At 37.6% G+C, this 16,068-nt stretch overlaps 1 protein-coding gene across 1 annotated transcript in view; it reads right to left on the bottom strand.

Annotated features, from left to right (window-relative positions):
• HIBADH (3-hydroxyisobutyrate dehydrogenase) overlaps window positions 1–16,068 on the bottom strand; it is an 84,649-nt gene that overhangs the window by 11,739 nt on the left and 56,842 nt on the right. The window contains exons 5-6 of the mRNA XM_062622731.1: window positions 1,591–1,724; window positions 956–1,032 (exon numbers count right to left, since the gene is read on the bottom strand). Coding sequence (XP_062478715.1) covers window positions 956–1,032; window positions 1,591–1,724 — 211 coding nt within the window. The remainder of the gene's footprint in view (window positions 1–955; window positions 1,033–1,590; window positions 1,725–16,068) is intronic.

Below are 16,068 nucleotides of genomic sequence, written 5' to 3'. Positions count from 1 at the left end.
ACCACACGAACACATGGTCTAAAGCCCAGCTGGTAAGTATCTATGGTATCTGTAGTTTTAGCAGGCCAACTTTAGGATGCAACTGTGCAAATAAATAATTCATGAAGAGCCCTTACAATATACCCAATTGCAGGATAATCTCTTTAAACAAAACTTGCCTGTTTATAAATTTGCAAATTACTTAGATCTGGATAAGAGAATTTATGAAAGGTTCAAATATTGTGATACTGAACTGGTACTTCCATGCACTCTATTGGAAAACAAAACAAAATCCCAAAGACCACAGCAAAATAAATAGGATACAATTGGAATGGAAAAATAATTTTGCTTCAATATGCTGCCACTTAAAGTCAAATGTATTACCTCCTAGAAAAGAAATGGTACTTTTAGCATTGACAATAATGCAGTGGAGCATACTCCATCCTTTTGACAAAGTAGCAGTTCTGGCAATTAGGACAAACTGCAGTGATAAAGTCAAACAGAAAGGTAGATATTCTTTTTTATGCTTTGAAACTTAATTTGATACACACACTGTACTGGAAATTTTACTTTACAATATATTTTGGAACAATTTAGCAAAGCAAACAAGCCATATGGGAGTGTAATACTCTGAATACACTGTGCATTAGCTTAGAATACAGTCACCTTTATATTACCTCTACATGTTTATAATGCAAGATAAACATTATTGTACATTGCACTACAGCAGAACAAATGAACTCATAACTTCAGATGCAGAATGTAACCTATACAGCCAATATAAGAGAATATTCCTGTTGTGCAGAGCCATACTTTCTGTAAAATAATCCCTTTAGCATGTTTTATAGGAGAACTTCTGGCAAAAGTTTATCTATGCCATCTAACCATCATTCTCTCAGCAAAAGTCAACCGTAAACCACAAAACCTGTTAACAGAGTGAAAAAGGTTTCAATCCAGTAGCATAAATCAAACAAACCTGATTCCAAGATTCATTGCTTCAGCAGTTCCAATCATACTGATGGCCAAAAGCATGTTGTTGCAGATCTTTGCAGCCTGAAAATAAGTTAAACTATCAATTAGTTTCTGCGTTTTCATAGACCTAACACGTAAGAATCTTCTTTAACTAGGTCTGGGGCAGTATGATCAAATCTGGTTTGACAGCTCTCTTCTAAAAGCAGCAGCAGTAAGCACAGATCTATGACAGTATAAAGTTAATGAAAGCTGCCCTATGGTTCCTTTTTTATTTAGTACAATAGATCAGTTAGTATACATGGCACGTATGGGGCTCTTTGTCCTTCAGAACATTCAGTAAACTTAAATTCAGAAGAAACAAAATTAAACCTGTGCCCTCTAAGAAGTATAGTATCATCAAGCCAGTGTGGAGAAGTACCACATCAGATGTTTTGGTGCTAAGCTATGCAACATGGTGGAGAAGAGTGCCATGAGGTTATTTTATAAACAGATGGTTGAAGACAAGTAAACAAGCAAATAAGTATAAAGAGATATTAACATGCTTTTAGTTCTGGAATAAAAGAGTAGGCATCGGTAAAGAAAAACAACGCGACAAAAATAAAAGATTGAGGTAACTAGCAATGCCTCAGGAAGCATTACCTGTCCGGTTCCAACCGCTCCACAGTAGACCACATTAGAACCCATACATGTCAGCAACTCTTTGGCAGCATCAAACTCTTGTTCCACTCCACCAACCATGAAAGTAAGGTTTCCAGCCCGAGCAGCTCCAACACCTGAATCAAGGCAACATTGGATTTAATATCACTATTTGAAAAAAAAACAACTTATGTAGTTTATCTTACCAGTAAGGGTCTGATGATGTAAAAGTTATGCGCTTCATACTTCACTTATTCTGAACTTCTCAAAGTCTATGTAAAAGTAAGCCTATAGTTCCAGTAAGCCTATAGTCCCACTACTTACAGGATCACAGATCTTAATTCTCAAACATTTGGTGAAGATAAAGTCACCTTAGATTCAGGCATACTGGCAGAGAAACAATTCACAAGAAATGCAGAAAACTGACAATGTTGCTCTTTGTAGCCTCATATGAAGAAACAATCAATCCTTCCTGCACCTTCGCACCCCACAAAATTCACTGTATCTGAACTACTAAATAAAAATTTTGTTTTGTCGCACTACTCTTCCCATGCGACTATTGACAAACTACTGCGCAAAGTTAACTCTGCTTTTATCAGCTTTTCCAAACCTGGGCTAATTTTCATTAACGCTTCCTGATTGTCACATAATGGAACATCTAAAGGACACAGGCATATAAAACCAAGCCTTCTGAACCTCTGCAGTCTGCTATGTTTCTAACCTGAAGCGAAATTCTACTTAATCTCAGAAACTTTGTGTTACGTTTCCTAAACTTAACACATACAGAAAGACAGAAAGAACTCTGTAAAAAACAATGTAAACATGATTTTCTCTCTCACACACAAACACACTGTTCCCAGTTTTGTTCCTATATAGTTCCTGTAAGTCTGCCCTATCTTTACCACAGGTCAGTAAGCGCACACCATAGCTCTTTGATTACAGAATCATAGAATGATTTGGGTTGGAAAGGACCCATTTTAGGGGGCTGCAACTAGATGACCTCCCACTAGACCAAGCTGCTTACGGCCCTGTTCAGCCTGGCCTTGAACACTGCCAGGGATGGAGCATTCACAACTTCCTTGGGCAACCTGTTTCAGTTCCTCACCACCCTCATAGTAAAGAATTTCTTCCTTATATCCAACCTAAATATCCTGTTTAAGATTGAACCCATTACCCTTTGTCCTGTCATTACAGTCCCTAATGAAGAGTCCCTCTTCAACAACCTTGTAGGCCCCCTTCAGATACTGGAAGGCTGCTATGAGGTCTCCACGCAGCCTTCTCTTCTCCAGACTGAACAGCCCCAACTTTCTCAGCCTGTCGTCATATGGGAGGTGCTCCAGTCCCTGATCATCCTCATGGCCTCCTCTGGACTTGTTCCAACAGTTCCATGTCCTTCTTATGCTGAGAACACCAGAACTGCACACAATACTCCAGGTGAGGTCTCACAAAAGTAGAGTAAAGGGGCAGGATCACCTCCTTCAACCTGCTGGTCACGCTCCTTTTGATGCAGCCCAGGATACGGTTGGCTTTCTGGGCTGCAAGCGCACACTGCCAGCTCATGTTTAGTGTCTCATCAACCAACACCCCAAGTCCTTCTCCACACGGCTGCTCTCAATCACTTCACTGCCCAACCTGTGCCTGGGATTGCCCCCAACACAGATGTAGGACCTTGAACTTACTATACAGTTCCTAAGGACAAAACCAGCATTTTTTTTTGTCATGCGATATTTATAATCTCCATGAAATATATTATTTCTTAAAAGAAGCCTAATTCTAACATGAATTAGTGATACAACCTTAATCTTATCCACAACATTTAATGGATAGAACTGCTAGCTGCTAGGAAAATTTGGCCCAAACTGATGAACACATCAACTTCCTCATTATTTTTCACTTTGTCAAGAAGCATAGCTACTATACATTTTCTGTGCTATGCATCAGACTTTGGCCTGTTAGGATATACAGCTGCAGATGATGACCTGCTTTCAAATTAAATGTGCTCAACTAGGTATGGTGTTCTTACAAACAGAATGTCCAAGTGAAAATTTGTTCTTACTCCACGCGGTGGACCATTTTGTTTCTACCATAAGTCAGGCTGCTCTCCAGCTGTGGTTCATAATTCTTGCTCACGAACTAGCTACCATAAGAAACATTAAGAAATGTTTCAACTGAAATAGTTTCCAAAGTGTAACTGGAACTGCCTTTGCTGAGCTAGATGTTGTGCAGGAACAAATGAAAATGCACTCTTAAAAAGTTTATTAGTTGAAGTGTTTTGTAAAACAAACGAAAAAATACAGCTGAACCTCAAACAACAGGAAGTTATTCTGTTAAAGTAACTTACACAGGGCATTTCTGTTTTCCTTGTTTCCCATTAATAAATGAAATTATGCAGGATAAAATATCAGAAAGATAAAATAATAAATCTACAACTAAGCCACCATGGCAACCAAGTTTGTGCACAAAAAGTTCTGATAAAGTGTGCAATCATAGCATGCTAATCAAAGCTTATCTCAAGTTTAAGCCTTAGGTAACCACTATACCACAGCAAAAGAATGAAGTGGTTGGCATTGGACTTCCTTTCTGACATCAAGGACAGCCACACTGCAGCTCCTCACAGTGAAGAATTTTAAGAATTTTTGTTTGCTTTCCCATAAAAATTTCACTTGATGCATTGTCTTTGTGCAACTCCTCTATGTCTACAAATGCCCCTTTCTGTATCTGTTATGCATTTATTTCCCTGATCCTGCTTTCGAACATGTACCATCTTTTGAAGTCACCAAATAATTTCAGACAAATTTGACAGATCAAGGTCTCAAAAATAAGAAAAGCCTACAGTTATGAGAAAATAAGCAACAGAGTAGAGGAAAGAGGCTTCCACTGATGAAGTAGCTGCTCAACCTATATTACAACCGAGAGCCACAGAACTGCAGGACTGCTGGGATTGGAAGGGACCTCCTACAATCACCATCTGTTTTACTTTTTGCCCATTGCCTCCTGTCCTGTCACTGGGCACTGCAGAGAAAAGCCCAGCTCCCTCTTCTTCATTCTCTCTCATCAGGTTTTTACAGACATTGATAAGATCCCCCCTGAACCTTCTCTTTGTGGTACACAGTCTCAGCTTTCTCTCTCCTCTAATGAAAGGTGCTCAGTCTCTTCATCATCTCCATGGCGCTTAGCCAGACCCACTCTAGTAAATCTGTATCTTTCTTAAACTGGTGAGTCCAGAACTAGAGCATCCAGAAGAACTTGGTCAGACCCATAGATTTACAAACTATCAGTCTATGAGGCACCAATATCTAGAGTGGTAAAGCTCTTCCTGCTCAGGTTGAAAGACACCCTATTTGTACCCAATCCTTAATCTTACTTAACAACTCCTCCCCAGGCAACTCACAGGACTGGGCTAAGAGCAAACCCTAACACAAATAGGTCACTGTCATCTTGTTGGCTACTAGTTTACTATGTACATGACTGCAAAGATTGCTACATTAATAAACACAATGATTTTCATTCTATTCCTCTAGCTATTTTTATTCAAACCACATAATGGCCTTTACCACTAATCCTGTGATCTGACCTGCAGCAAATTAAGTAGACAATTTAAGTCAAAGCTTACAAACAAAATCCAGTACTATCCATCATAGGTCAATAGCCTTGTATCTAGATTACAGACTGCTAAATAGCTTCAGAGAGTCATTTATTACAGCAAAATTAATGCTGACAATAGTTTTCAGCTGGTTAATCTTCTGACAGCTGCACTCTCTCACTTGTTCAAATGCTTACATTTCAAGAAGAAAAAATAAATTAGTTAAGTACTAAAAAAAAGAGTAATTTGTTGTATAATGTAGAAGGCTTGGAAAATTCTCTTTTAAAAACCAAAAACTCATTTAAATTAATTTAAAATTTAAATTTAAATTAAATTTAAAACCTGGTAACTTTTTTTCATCCAGAATCCTTGTCAACGATCAGCTATTTTATCAGAATTAAACAAGCAACACAGCAAATTTGTAACACTGGCAATTAAAAAAAAAACACCCAACAATTGGCAGGGAGTCTAGGAGTGCAGAAGCTAACTTCAGCTAAAAATAGAAATAAAAAATCATGAGATGGGAACACACAGCTTTATTTCACAATCACAGATTCCATACCAACAACACAAGCCAGTAAAGTATTATCAGCTTCTAACACTAAGACAGAAATGGAGAAAGCAGAGCAGCTAATGTAACTTAAAAAAGCTAACAATTATTTTCCATATTTTGATTTTTTTAAAGACATCTTACCACCCAAGACAGTGCTTTATGTACCACTGCTGATTAAGGTTAAAAGTCCTTCAGAATCTATTTGCTCTTTCTAAGATACTAAAAGCCTCTTCTCATTGTCAGGGATAGTTTTCTGAGAAACTGTATTTGTGATTAGCATGTGTAAGATTCCCTCCATTGCAAAGCAAGACTGCTGGAGCCCATGGCTGCAGTCTTACATGTGGCCTCCCTAGGATGACTCCCCCATATCTTTGTGCAGAATCCTTTAAGGAGGTCACACCAACAGATCCCACAGAGCAGCTCAGTACGTCATACATCAAGTCCGAAGGTCATAACACCACCAGAATTTTTCCCAGATATATAAACTGTCAGGAACAGGTCTGCAGACAAATATTGTAAGAGATCTAGCTAGTGAGGTGGCATACAAAAAGTTAATCTGTGAAAAAGCATGGTGAGAAGTTACAGACTAGCACTGCACTATGGCATACATACTTAGAGATGGGTTTCCCACTCGGGTATAGACAGTTTTGGACTAAGATCTGAAAAATTAGTTTAGCAAGAGCGGTACATAAACCACTGCTCTTCAAAGCATCCTGTTGCATCTGGCCGAGTAACCTGTGGGGCAAGGAACAGTTCAATCCACATGCTTCTCATTTTGATTGCCAATGGATTGCTCAGTGAACCTGGTGCAGAGCAGTTACTGAGTTCAGAATACTAGATGAAAAGGCTTAGGAGCCCACATATGACATCAGCAACTGGTCGCAGCTATCTTGGGACAGTTTAGAGGTGACCTAACAAACTTTAGCCTCCAGGCCAGGCAGTTCAGGAGCCAACTTACCCTTCAATACTCACTTTTCTGTGCTCATTACAACAGTTTTTAACATGTTGGAAAAAGTCTTGTAATTTGCCACTCACGTTTCCAGATTTAAAGTCTTACCTCCAAAGCTACATCATTAAAGTATCTTGTTTTCAGTGTGATTATTAAGAATACAATTTGCTAGAGAAAAGATGTTAATGTAAAGATGTTACAGGAAAGTACCTGTTTTTGGTTTCAGTTTTATTACATTTCTATAAGAAGAGCAGCGTACAAATGAGTTAAAAAGAAGTGGTATTATAAGGCTACTCATTACAGCACCATCACAGTACTAATACTGAAAACAGTTACACTGCTGAAAACACAGAGCAGCCACGTGTACCCTTGTGCCAAAATATTGAAACCGCTGTTGCTTTGCACCTGCAGATAAAAAAAACTGCTGCAGACAAAGTTGAGAAGAAAAACTGAGACAATGTGAACACAGCTGCTTCAGAGACTCCAAAGGACAGCCTGGAGATGAAGGCTATGACTTCAAGAAGCTTAGGGAAAAAGCATCTATTCCGTAATTTTTCTATTCAACATGTACTCTACTGAGCCATTTTAACAACTCTTTTTGTGACCTAAACTGGATAAAAAAGTAAACAAGAAAAACGTTGCTAGAGTTTGAATCCTCTCTCCTGTTTTACATGTCAAGCCTAAGAGTTGTAATAGGCTTTGTCTATTATACAAGTGCAAGGGAACACCGGTCCTTTATTTCAATATTTTTGCAAAATTTTGCAGTTTAAGCGACCGTAGTTGCCTCAAACAAGCAAGTTCTTGTCATGTTTGCTCTCTTTCAGATAGGTTGAACTTGAGAGCCTGCATCTGTGTAGCTTGTGCATGTGTTTTTAAGGACTGAGAAGTTCTTATTAAGTACCTGCCAACTCACATGAAATACTCTGTCTTTTGCAACTCACAAAAAGTTAAACCCAGATACACAAGTACTATTGTTTTCTATGTATATAAATCCAAAACCAACTAAAAGACATGTATAGGCAAAATCAGCTACAAAACCCTCCTGGAAATAAAAGCAGATCATACTATACATTTAAAACAACCACGAGGATACTAGTTATTTAATAAAATATTAATAGGGCATCAATTTTTTCTATTTGCTTCATAGACAACATCTGCCATCCTCAATCTATTTCCAAGATACAAGTAAACAGAACAGTCTTAGAAAAAACCTCCCACAACACACCACTCAGTGGGCTTTTGTAAAAATCAGCATCAAAGCTAGACCTATGAAGCTATTCTGCTGCTCTATAACTAAAACACAGTAAATCACTTAATTTGCTCAAAAGAACTTAAATGTTTTAACCAGTCTGCCATCAACGGAGATAAAGAAGAGGGCCTATGGGACCCGGCTGCAATGTGAGCCGTCTTTAAAATGCAATTGTTCTAATCATTTTCTACAGATGCAGCCTCACAAGGGGCTGCTGTCACAGGGACCATTTACGACTTGTTATGGTGTCTCTATTGTTTACCAGCGACATTCGCTAAAAAGGCGACAGCTGGGATGGAAAGCTGCTCCTCAACGAACAATATAATCCCGTGAAAGTAATCAACAAATTTAAGGGTGTTAATTAACTTTACACTTTATCATGTTCAATTAGTTGTCCTTTCTCAAAAAGATTGCCGTGCACAATCGGTTTAGAGCGTGCCATGTTTGATTTGTAAGTGATCACTGTTTCTGTTTCAAAGTCCATGTCAGATGTTCTCTTGGGTTTTGGTGACACAGATGAATGGCTCTGCACATGTTAGGGGGTGATCTGGTTTAACACAAACCAGCATAACATAACCCCTTGTTAACGTATTGCTGGCCTTTCCAGAGCAAGCACAGAAACACCCGTGGACGTACACATACATGCACAAAACCCCTGCGGCGGCACCACAGACAACGAGTCAAAGTTTCGGTTTTGCTGAAACGCAAAGACACAAATAAATGGGCAATTTTTCATCATTATAGCTCAAAGCAAGACTTGTCTTTTAGGGGCACGCTTGGGATCATTTCTTCCCAGCAAGATCCCTAGTTCTGCTGCATTATGCACTATGCACACGCGCCTTCGTACATTTTACATAATGCACGCTGCCTTTTTTAATGGCAGTTGAGCAAATGCTGGGTAGATGTGCAAGTTCTTGTGTATATCAAATTCTGTAGTGGCTTTTAAATGCCTGTACTGTATTTATAATGGCAGGGGTTCTAGAAGAAAGTTAAATTAACCTATTATTAAAATTTGCCATTTTCACTTTAAAGCACTGTTCCTGCTTGCTAATGGGACAAGGCAAAGCTCATGATGAAGTGACAACATACTTGGAAGTGCACCTTAATGAAAGTCATTGCTGTTTCTCTCTTCTGATAAATAGAGCTTTGCATCACCGTACCTCATAAACTAGTGATGTTTCGACAAAAATGGAAATGGAGGTTCAGGTCAGTGCTTTGAAGATTTATTCAACAAGCATTCAATATTACTCCAGACAAAAGCGTGCCTAAGGAAGTAGAAGCATCTCTTTTCCAGCTTAATCCAATTATATAATTTGTTAGATTATGGCTACAAGAAAGAAAAAAGACTAGTGGATTTTTATTCTGCTGCAACAGGCAAATTAAATACACATTATCATCATTATTTAGGCAGTTACATTGTACATAAAAACAAACTGCAAAAAAACCCCTCCCACGAAACAAAACTAAATAAAAATGCAAAGAAAGCCCAATGGAAAAGTTGTTAACTCTGAAAGCTAATAATGGACTAGGTTAAATATTTAAGAGGAAATTATAGACCGTATCAGAAATAGCTGAAACCACAAAACAAAGCACTAGAAAACATTAGTTCTCTGCTACGAAGGAGATCTGCAGGGAGAAGGGAAGCGGTCGATAGATCCTTAAATTGGACGCAATAGCTGTTCTTCTATCCCAAGTTGGCAGCTGCTACATTTGCAGACCTGGTTCATTATTTACCCATAATGACCATCAAGCTCCAGTCAAAGTCAGATCACAACAACTGTCAGCAGCTCTTTTAATTAGCCTTGTTTGAATTCAGATAAATATCACAATGGCCCAGCTTCTGCTGAAAAAGCAACAGAAGACTGCAAGGATAAGGTGCTCTGACTTCCTAACAAACAGTATTGTGAAAAAGTCCAGAGAAGAAAAGTTTATTATTTCAGTTGAGGAAAGGATGGTGATGTGCACATGATTATTCACTCGCATGATATTCATATCACGACCTACAATTCCTATTTATGGGCAAATTTGTGCATCTCAAATGCCAACTCAAAGCGGTACTCCACAATCAAAAAGGTAAACTTTAAGAGATGGTTTACAGGTAGTAATTAAATCTCTAACCAGTATGAAATTGTACATTTTGAAAAACTGAATCAGAATTAAGGAATGCACATATTAACAGGATTATCCTCTCTCCTAATTTATCTCCTTCTGTTTGTTTATCCTCAGGGAACATAATCTTCTGTTGCATCAAGCCACTCTCATTCTCCCTGTGTCAGCAGCAGAATAATAATTCCCTCCCCCTCCTCCACTCCCCCCTCCCACACACAGAGGCAAGAATGAAGACGAGTGGATCAGACTGTGTGCATCAGCATTAATGCTCTATGCAGCTATTTTCCTAGCACTAGCAGAGACCGAAAGAAAGATGCAAGAGAAGTGCACAATATGCTACCTGTTCTTGGCAGCCCAGCATGAAAGGGAGTAATTAAACAGATTTTGCCTCCTATAATCAGAAGAAGGTAGAAGGTGCAGCCAGAAACTGCTGTAACAATGTTTCCTTAGCACTTCCCTTGCTGTCATGTTGGGTCCCTATTTTGCTGGGTGCTGTCCGAAGACAAAAGACAGCACCAAACTCCCCAGTCCCACATGCCAATCTGAGAAGGGGTGTTGTAAATGCAAGGATCCTCGGGGGCCTCAAGGAGAACATGCTTTGGGATTTACATGAACCATGAGGATACATGTATATAAACAATAGGCATATACATGTGTTATAGTAGCAGAGAATATCCCTTTTGGGAGGACAAAAAATGATGTAAACATCATCAGGAACTTAAGGTTGAAAGCACTGTAGAAGGAAGGATAAAGAACTGATTAAACAAAATTGGCAAAATATTAATGAGCAGCTTTATGCTTTTAAAGGAAGCCCTGAGTGGAACTGCATAGGGATCAGTACTTGAACTTGGCCATGGACACCAGAATAAAAATTTTCAATTTGATTTAGATGTATTATAGAAGGATGCCAAAACATAGAAAAGATTATGCCCTTCTCAATAAATCATTCAAAAACTGAGTAGAAGCTGTTATTAAGGCAGTTTAATATGAGCAGAACGGACCAGAAAAATTTTACGAGATGGTATTAAGCAGCAACTGATGCCTCCAAAAGGATTAGCCAAAGAAAATAAGTTGCAAAAGGCAAATACACAGGGAAGATACTTTAACTTTTTCAACAGAGTACAAGCTGAAAGGCCTGATGAGATTGTTCTGTCTGCAGCAGGTTTTTTAAAAACATTACATTTATTTCTAGTCACTGTAATATCAAAGAGAAGTATCAAAGCACCTTAAAAGTTAGCAAGTAAAAAGGTTAACAGTACTGCAATAAGCAAATGAAGTATGATTGATTAAATTATTTATTTTTAGTACCCAAAACACTCTATCAAAACCATCTAAAAATAGTAGCTCATGCCAGACATCTTTCCTATTCTCCCCTTTAATCCATACTCCACCAGAAAGCCCTAGACAACAGAAAAAGCCCTTAGGTGTTTTTTGCTCAAGTACCAGATTGAGCTACTCCTTTACCCATTTCTAATACTTAGATATATGGTTAAAATCTGACTTGGGGCTGCAGACTTATACAGAAATATTGAAATTTAACAACAACAACTGCAAGCATCTAGACTTGTGGACAGCAAAACTAACTGCACAGAGCTTAGCACAGCTCAAAATAAGTATTTCATTTTTCATCTGAATCTTAGCAAGAAGGTTGGACAGCCAGTGAAGAACGAGAACAGTACACTCCATATATCCAAGACACCAAAGTTTCAAAGCAGCCTTCAGGACAGCCCAAATGTAAAGCACATGGCACTAAGCTATCTGGTTAACCATTGCTAGGTTCTAAGTAAGCACAGTATCAAATACAAAAGAAGTATCAAATACAAGGGAAACAAAGAAAATAACCCACCGTCTTCTTGCCCAGTACTACTGTTTTTATTTCTAGTATTTTAAGGGAATTCCAAAAATAAAACATGAACATGCACACAGCTTCTTAACTGTGTAGGCCAGCGTTAACCCTCTGCACAACTGAAATCCAACAGACGGGCTCTAGCACAATTCCCACTTGCTCAGATGAGGCTTCAAGTCCTAGAAATAAAACTTACTCTCAATCACATAGTACAGAAACAAGAATAACTTTTGCCTGCATTAGAAAGGTGACAGAGCTGCACATTTAACACCCACAGAGATCATAACAACCCACTTTCTTCAGACGTTGCTACTCTATGCAGAAGATCAGCCACCAGAAAATAAGACTGCTATGGAACTATAGGAGCTAAAACTCAAAAGGTTGAACATTTATTATGTCCCCTTAGAAAAAGAGAAGGCAAAATCCCACAAGAGCTATTCTATCTGCTCTAACTAGAATCCACAGACGATACCAAAACAAACAACAACATCAAACCCTGAAAGCTTAATTTTTGTGTGGGATAGCAAAAGCCACAAATACAGTCAACAGTCCACTTTGCCATCATGGCTTTTCATCTCATCTACTCTGACTGAGCAACATACATACAAATTCAAAACCAGACATGTGGCCAACCCTGCTGAACTCTCTATATTACAAAAAGCAGTTAGACATACACCACCCTGTTTGCAGATTCTGCTAGTTGGACTTGAATGTCTATCGGGAACAGATGAAATACTCCTGCATTCTACCTTAACTCCATAGCAAAACGCAAGTTTGTTTACACAACATTGTGGAACAGATTAATAGCTGAAACCTTTTTATTATAACAGAAAACCAAAAATCTTTGAAGGAAAAATAAACCAGGAATTTAATATTATCGGTTACATATTTCTCTAGTATTAATGCAACTGTAACAAGACATTAATCCCCTTTTACAAAAACAAAATGCTTGAAATACTTCAATTCTTTATGATTTTCTTTACCATGCTACCCTCATATAGGCCCCCCAAAGCACCAAAACACTGCAGGCATGGTTTTTTTTTTTGCTGAATAATGAAGGCATTAAGCCCATTGCTAAAAAAATAATCACACTGAGGTACACATTTTACTTCATTACTCGGTAGGCATGGGTTCAAGTGTTCTTCTTAATAAAAGGTTTGCTTAGAAAGCCAGCTGCAGAAGCCTTAAGTCATGCAGGTAAATTTCTATTGATGCATTCATTAGTCCTTTCCTGTTATTTAAGAAAATAAAGCATTGTAAACAGAAAAATAAAGCAAAAAGCATTAAAATGGAGTGGAATAGCATAGCATACCTATTCTTAAGAATTTCTGGTTTATTTAAGAGCTGAAGATGTAGCAATGCCACATACCAATCACAAACAGTAGGGGCAAATTGACATTCACAACATTAAAAAAGTATCCAGTATTTAATAGCAGGAATTCAACAAAATTTTAAAATAAAATAGCAATGTATAGCCAGAAAAAAGTGTCAGGCTCATAAGTTTAAAATAAATCCACCTCCAGTATGTTCTGCTGGAGTTGCCCGGCTGTGAATTTGGATTTTACCTCTTTTGGGTATGGTCTATGACAGGACAACTGACACAGCTTTACCAACTGAAATGGGAAAGAAATGCTTAAATAATAGGACGGAAGACTGCATCGAACATTTCTGAACATACTTTTGAACCTTGTTCCTTAAAGTGTAATCAGTGATGTGAAACCAATGATTCTTTTGATAACATGAACCACCATCAGAGTGAATTGCTTCAGGTCCGTCTGTCCTTTCTGCAAGGCACTTCAGCATTGAATCATATCCTCAGATACAGTAAACAGCCCACACAGCTTCTCCTTTAAAATTTATGCTTATTTTTAAGCACACCTAACTCTCTATCCCTACAGTAACAAAGCATTTTCTGCTGCCCAACTTCAGCATATTTGGAGTTAATTCTCAAAGCTTTTATTTGGCACTGAAAAAGCAAAGCAGTATAATAACGCAAGATGACAACAACTGCTAGGAAAGCAACCTAAATTGGAAAGATACATAGTTTCCATTTAAGGAATCCCTTCGTTATAAGGCCTTTCCCAGTTCTATTTCCTGTTTAGGGATCCTCTGTGCACAATTCTATTATTACTCCTCTGCAAAACAGATAGTACATCTTTTTCAGAGAACTAGATTTAGCATTGCCCTCCAGCCTAAAATGCACTGTACTCTTCAGTGTTCTCAAATGTACTTGATGACACTTATCCAATGAGTTCAAACCCTCGTAATTTAATTAAAGATCATCCTTCCTTATGTATGAACTAATTCTAAGTTTAGTATGGAAATATCTTTAAAAAGAGATACTATTCTTATTACTTTTATTGTTTCAGGACGAGCAAATATGCAATCATATGGTTTAAATTTGCAAATCCTTACATATTCCAAATGCTGCAATTTCATGAAACAAAACACATTTTCACATTTCACTGTACCGAATGATAACTTAAGGACACCCACTATAAAATAACTCGTGTACCTCTTTTTTCCCCCGCTACCTGTAATTATTCCAACACTACAACTTAGGCAATTTTGCACAAAACCAAACTAACCTCTTTTCTTTAACGTAAAGGTATCAAAAGTCAGTACATGCCCTGGTCTTCCATTAAAAAAAAATAAAGAAGAAGAGTGCATTTTGCCTATGAACAGAATCAGGAGGGTAACAAAGTTAATTATTTCTCATAATCAGTAATTATGATTAGATAAGAGAGTCTTTGGTAATGAACTGCTCTAATGATGGAGGACCTCCATCCTAAGAAATATAATAGTACATTAACATAACTGCGTATGCAAAGTACATAGAGCCGCTGCCACAGTTAACTTGTCATTGAATGATTAAATAGGAATTCATAATTAGAAAAATCCACAGTGTAATTTATTGGGCTTCTTGACAGTTCTGGTTCATTAGAAGTTGATTACCAAACAGTGACCTCTAGTGGCCTACGGTTTTTTTCATGTTACCTTGTTTCTCTTGGCAGTTTCAGCTGCTATTTAACATAAAAAAAAAAAAAAGAGAAAAAGAAAAAAAAGGCAATTTGAGGAATTTAAAATGTTTCCCTTCACAATTCTTTTCTTTTTTTTTTTTTTACTTCTCTTAAAGTATACAGTGTGCTAATTGCTTCAGAAAAAGGTTTCCCTTTCAGTAACCATTTGCATAAAAGTATCAAAATGTACATACATGTGAACCCCCCCCCAACTTCTCAGTTTTAAAGTTAACACTGAGGTTACCACGGTTCTCATGCTAATTAATATTTATATGCTTTTCTTCCAGAAAAAAATATATAACACATTAAAAACAAAATCACTTTTCCAGTGTTAGTTACAAAGACCTTGAGAAGCTCATACTTAAGTAAGTCTTTGTATCTTGAAGTATCTCTAAGTACTGCCTTTGAACAACAGACACTAGAAGAAATTATACTAGCCCAGATAGAGGGGGCAGAGGATAGGGAGGGAGAAAAATCCCCAGTTCTCTGCTCCAGGTAGGAGAAAAAAGCCCAACATTTCATATTAATTGTTAAACACATACTTTGCAATGCTATTAACCCAACTTTCATTTTTTAAAATATGCAACTTAAGTTTAACTGAGATTTGCATTTAACTGCAAAATCTTGTCAGGGGAGGGTGGAATTTACCCTCATTCAACATAACTAATCGACTGTTAAGCTGTTTTGACAATCTTCTATTTTAAAATTTTCCATTATGACAGATACATGTTTTCTTACACTAGAGTGATTTTTTTTTCTTTTTTCTAAGTATGAATGTTTTTAACAGGAAGTAGCACATCTGATACTAATATAGAAGCCCCTGAAACACAGTATTAAATAAAAATCCATACTCAATGCAATCAATCAAATAATTTAGATTTCAGTTATTTTCATTTTGCGTATTTTCTTTTTTCAGCGCTAACATTGTAGGAACGATATGCATGTATTTTTCTTTGCTTTTGTCTAACATGGAACTGACTGTAAAGATAATGTCCCTTTATCAGAGAAAGGCTAGAAAATAAACCACACAGTTCCGTTTCATACATAAACAGATTTCACAGAGAGAACTATACCAGTCTCCCAAACAGGGAGAAGTCCATCATCCCTGTATTCTGGAAACGGCTTTAACAACTGTTACAAACAGAGAAATGTACAACTACAGGATAGAGATC

This window comes from Pezoporus occidentalis, unplaced genomic scaffold (genome assembly GCF_034315485.1).
Source record: "Pezoporus occidentalis ecotype Australia unplaced genomic scaffold, CSIRO_AGI_Poc_V1 ctg246, whole genome shotgun sequence".
Lineage (NCBI taxonomy): Eukaryota > Metazoa > Chordata > Aves > Psittaciformes > Psittacidae > Pezoporus > Pezoporus occidentalis.
Note: the sequence above shows the minus strand (reverse complement) of the source record. Positions and strands in the feature narration are given on the sequence as shown.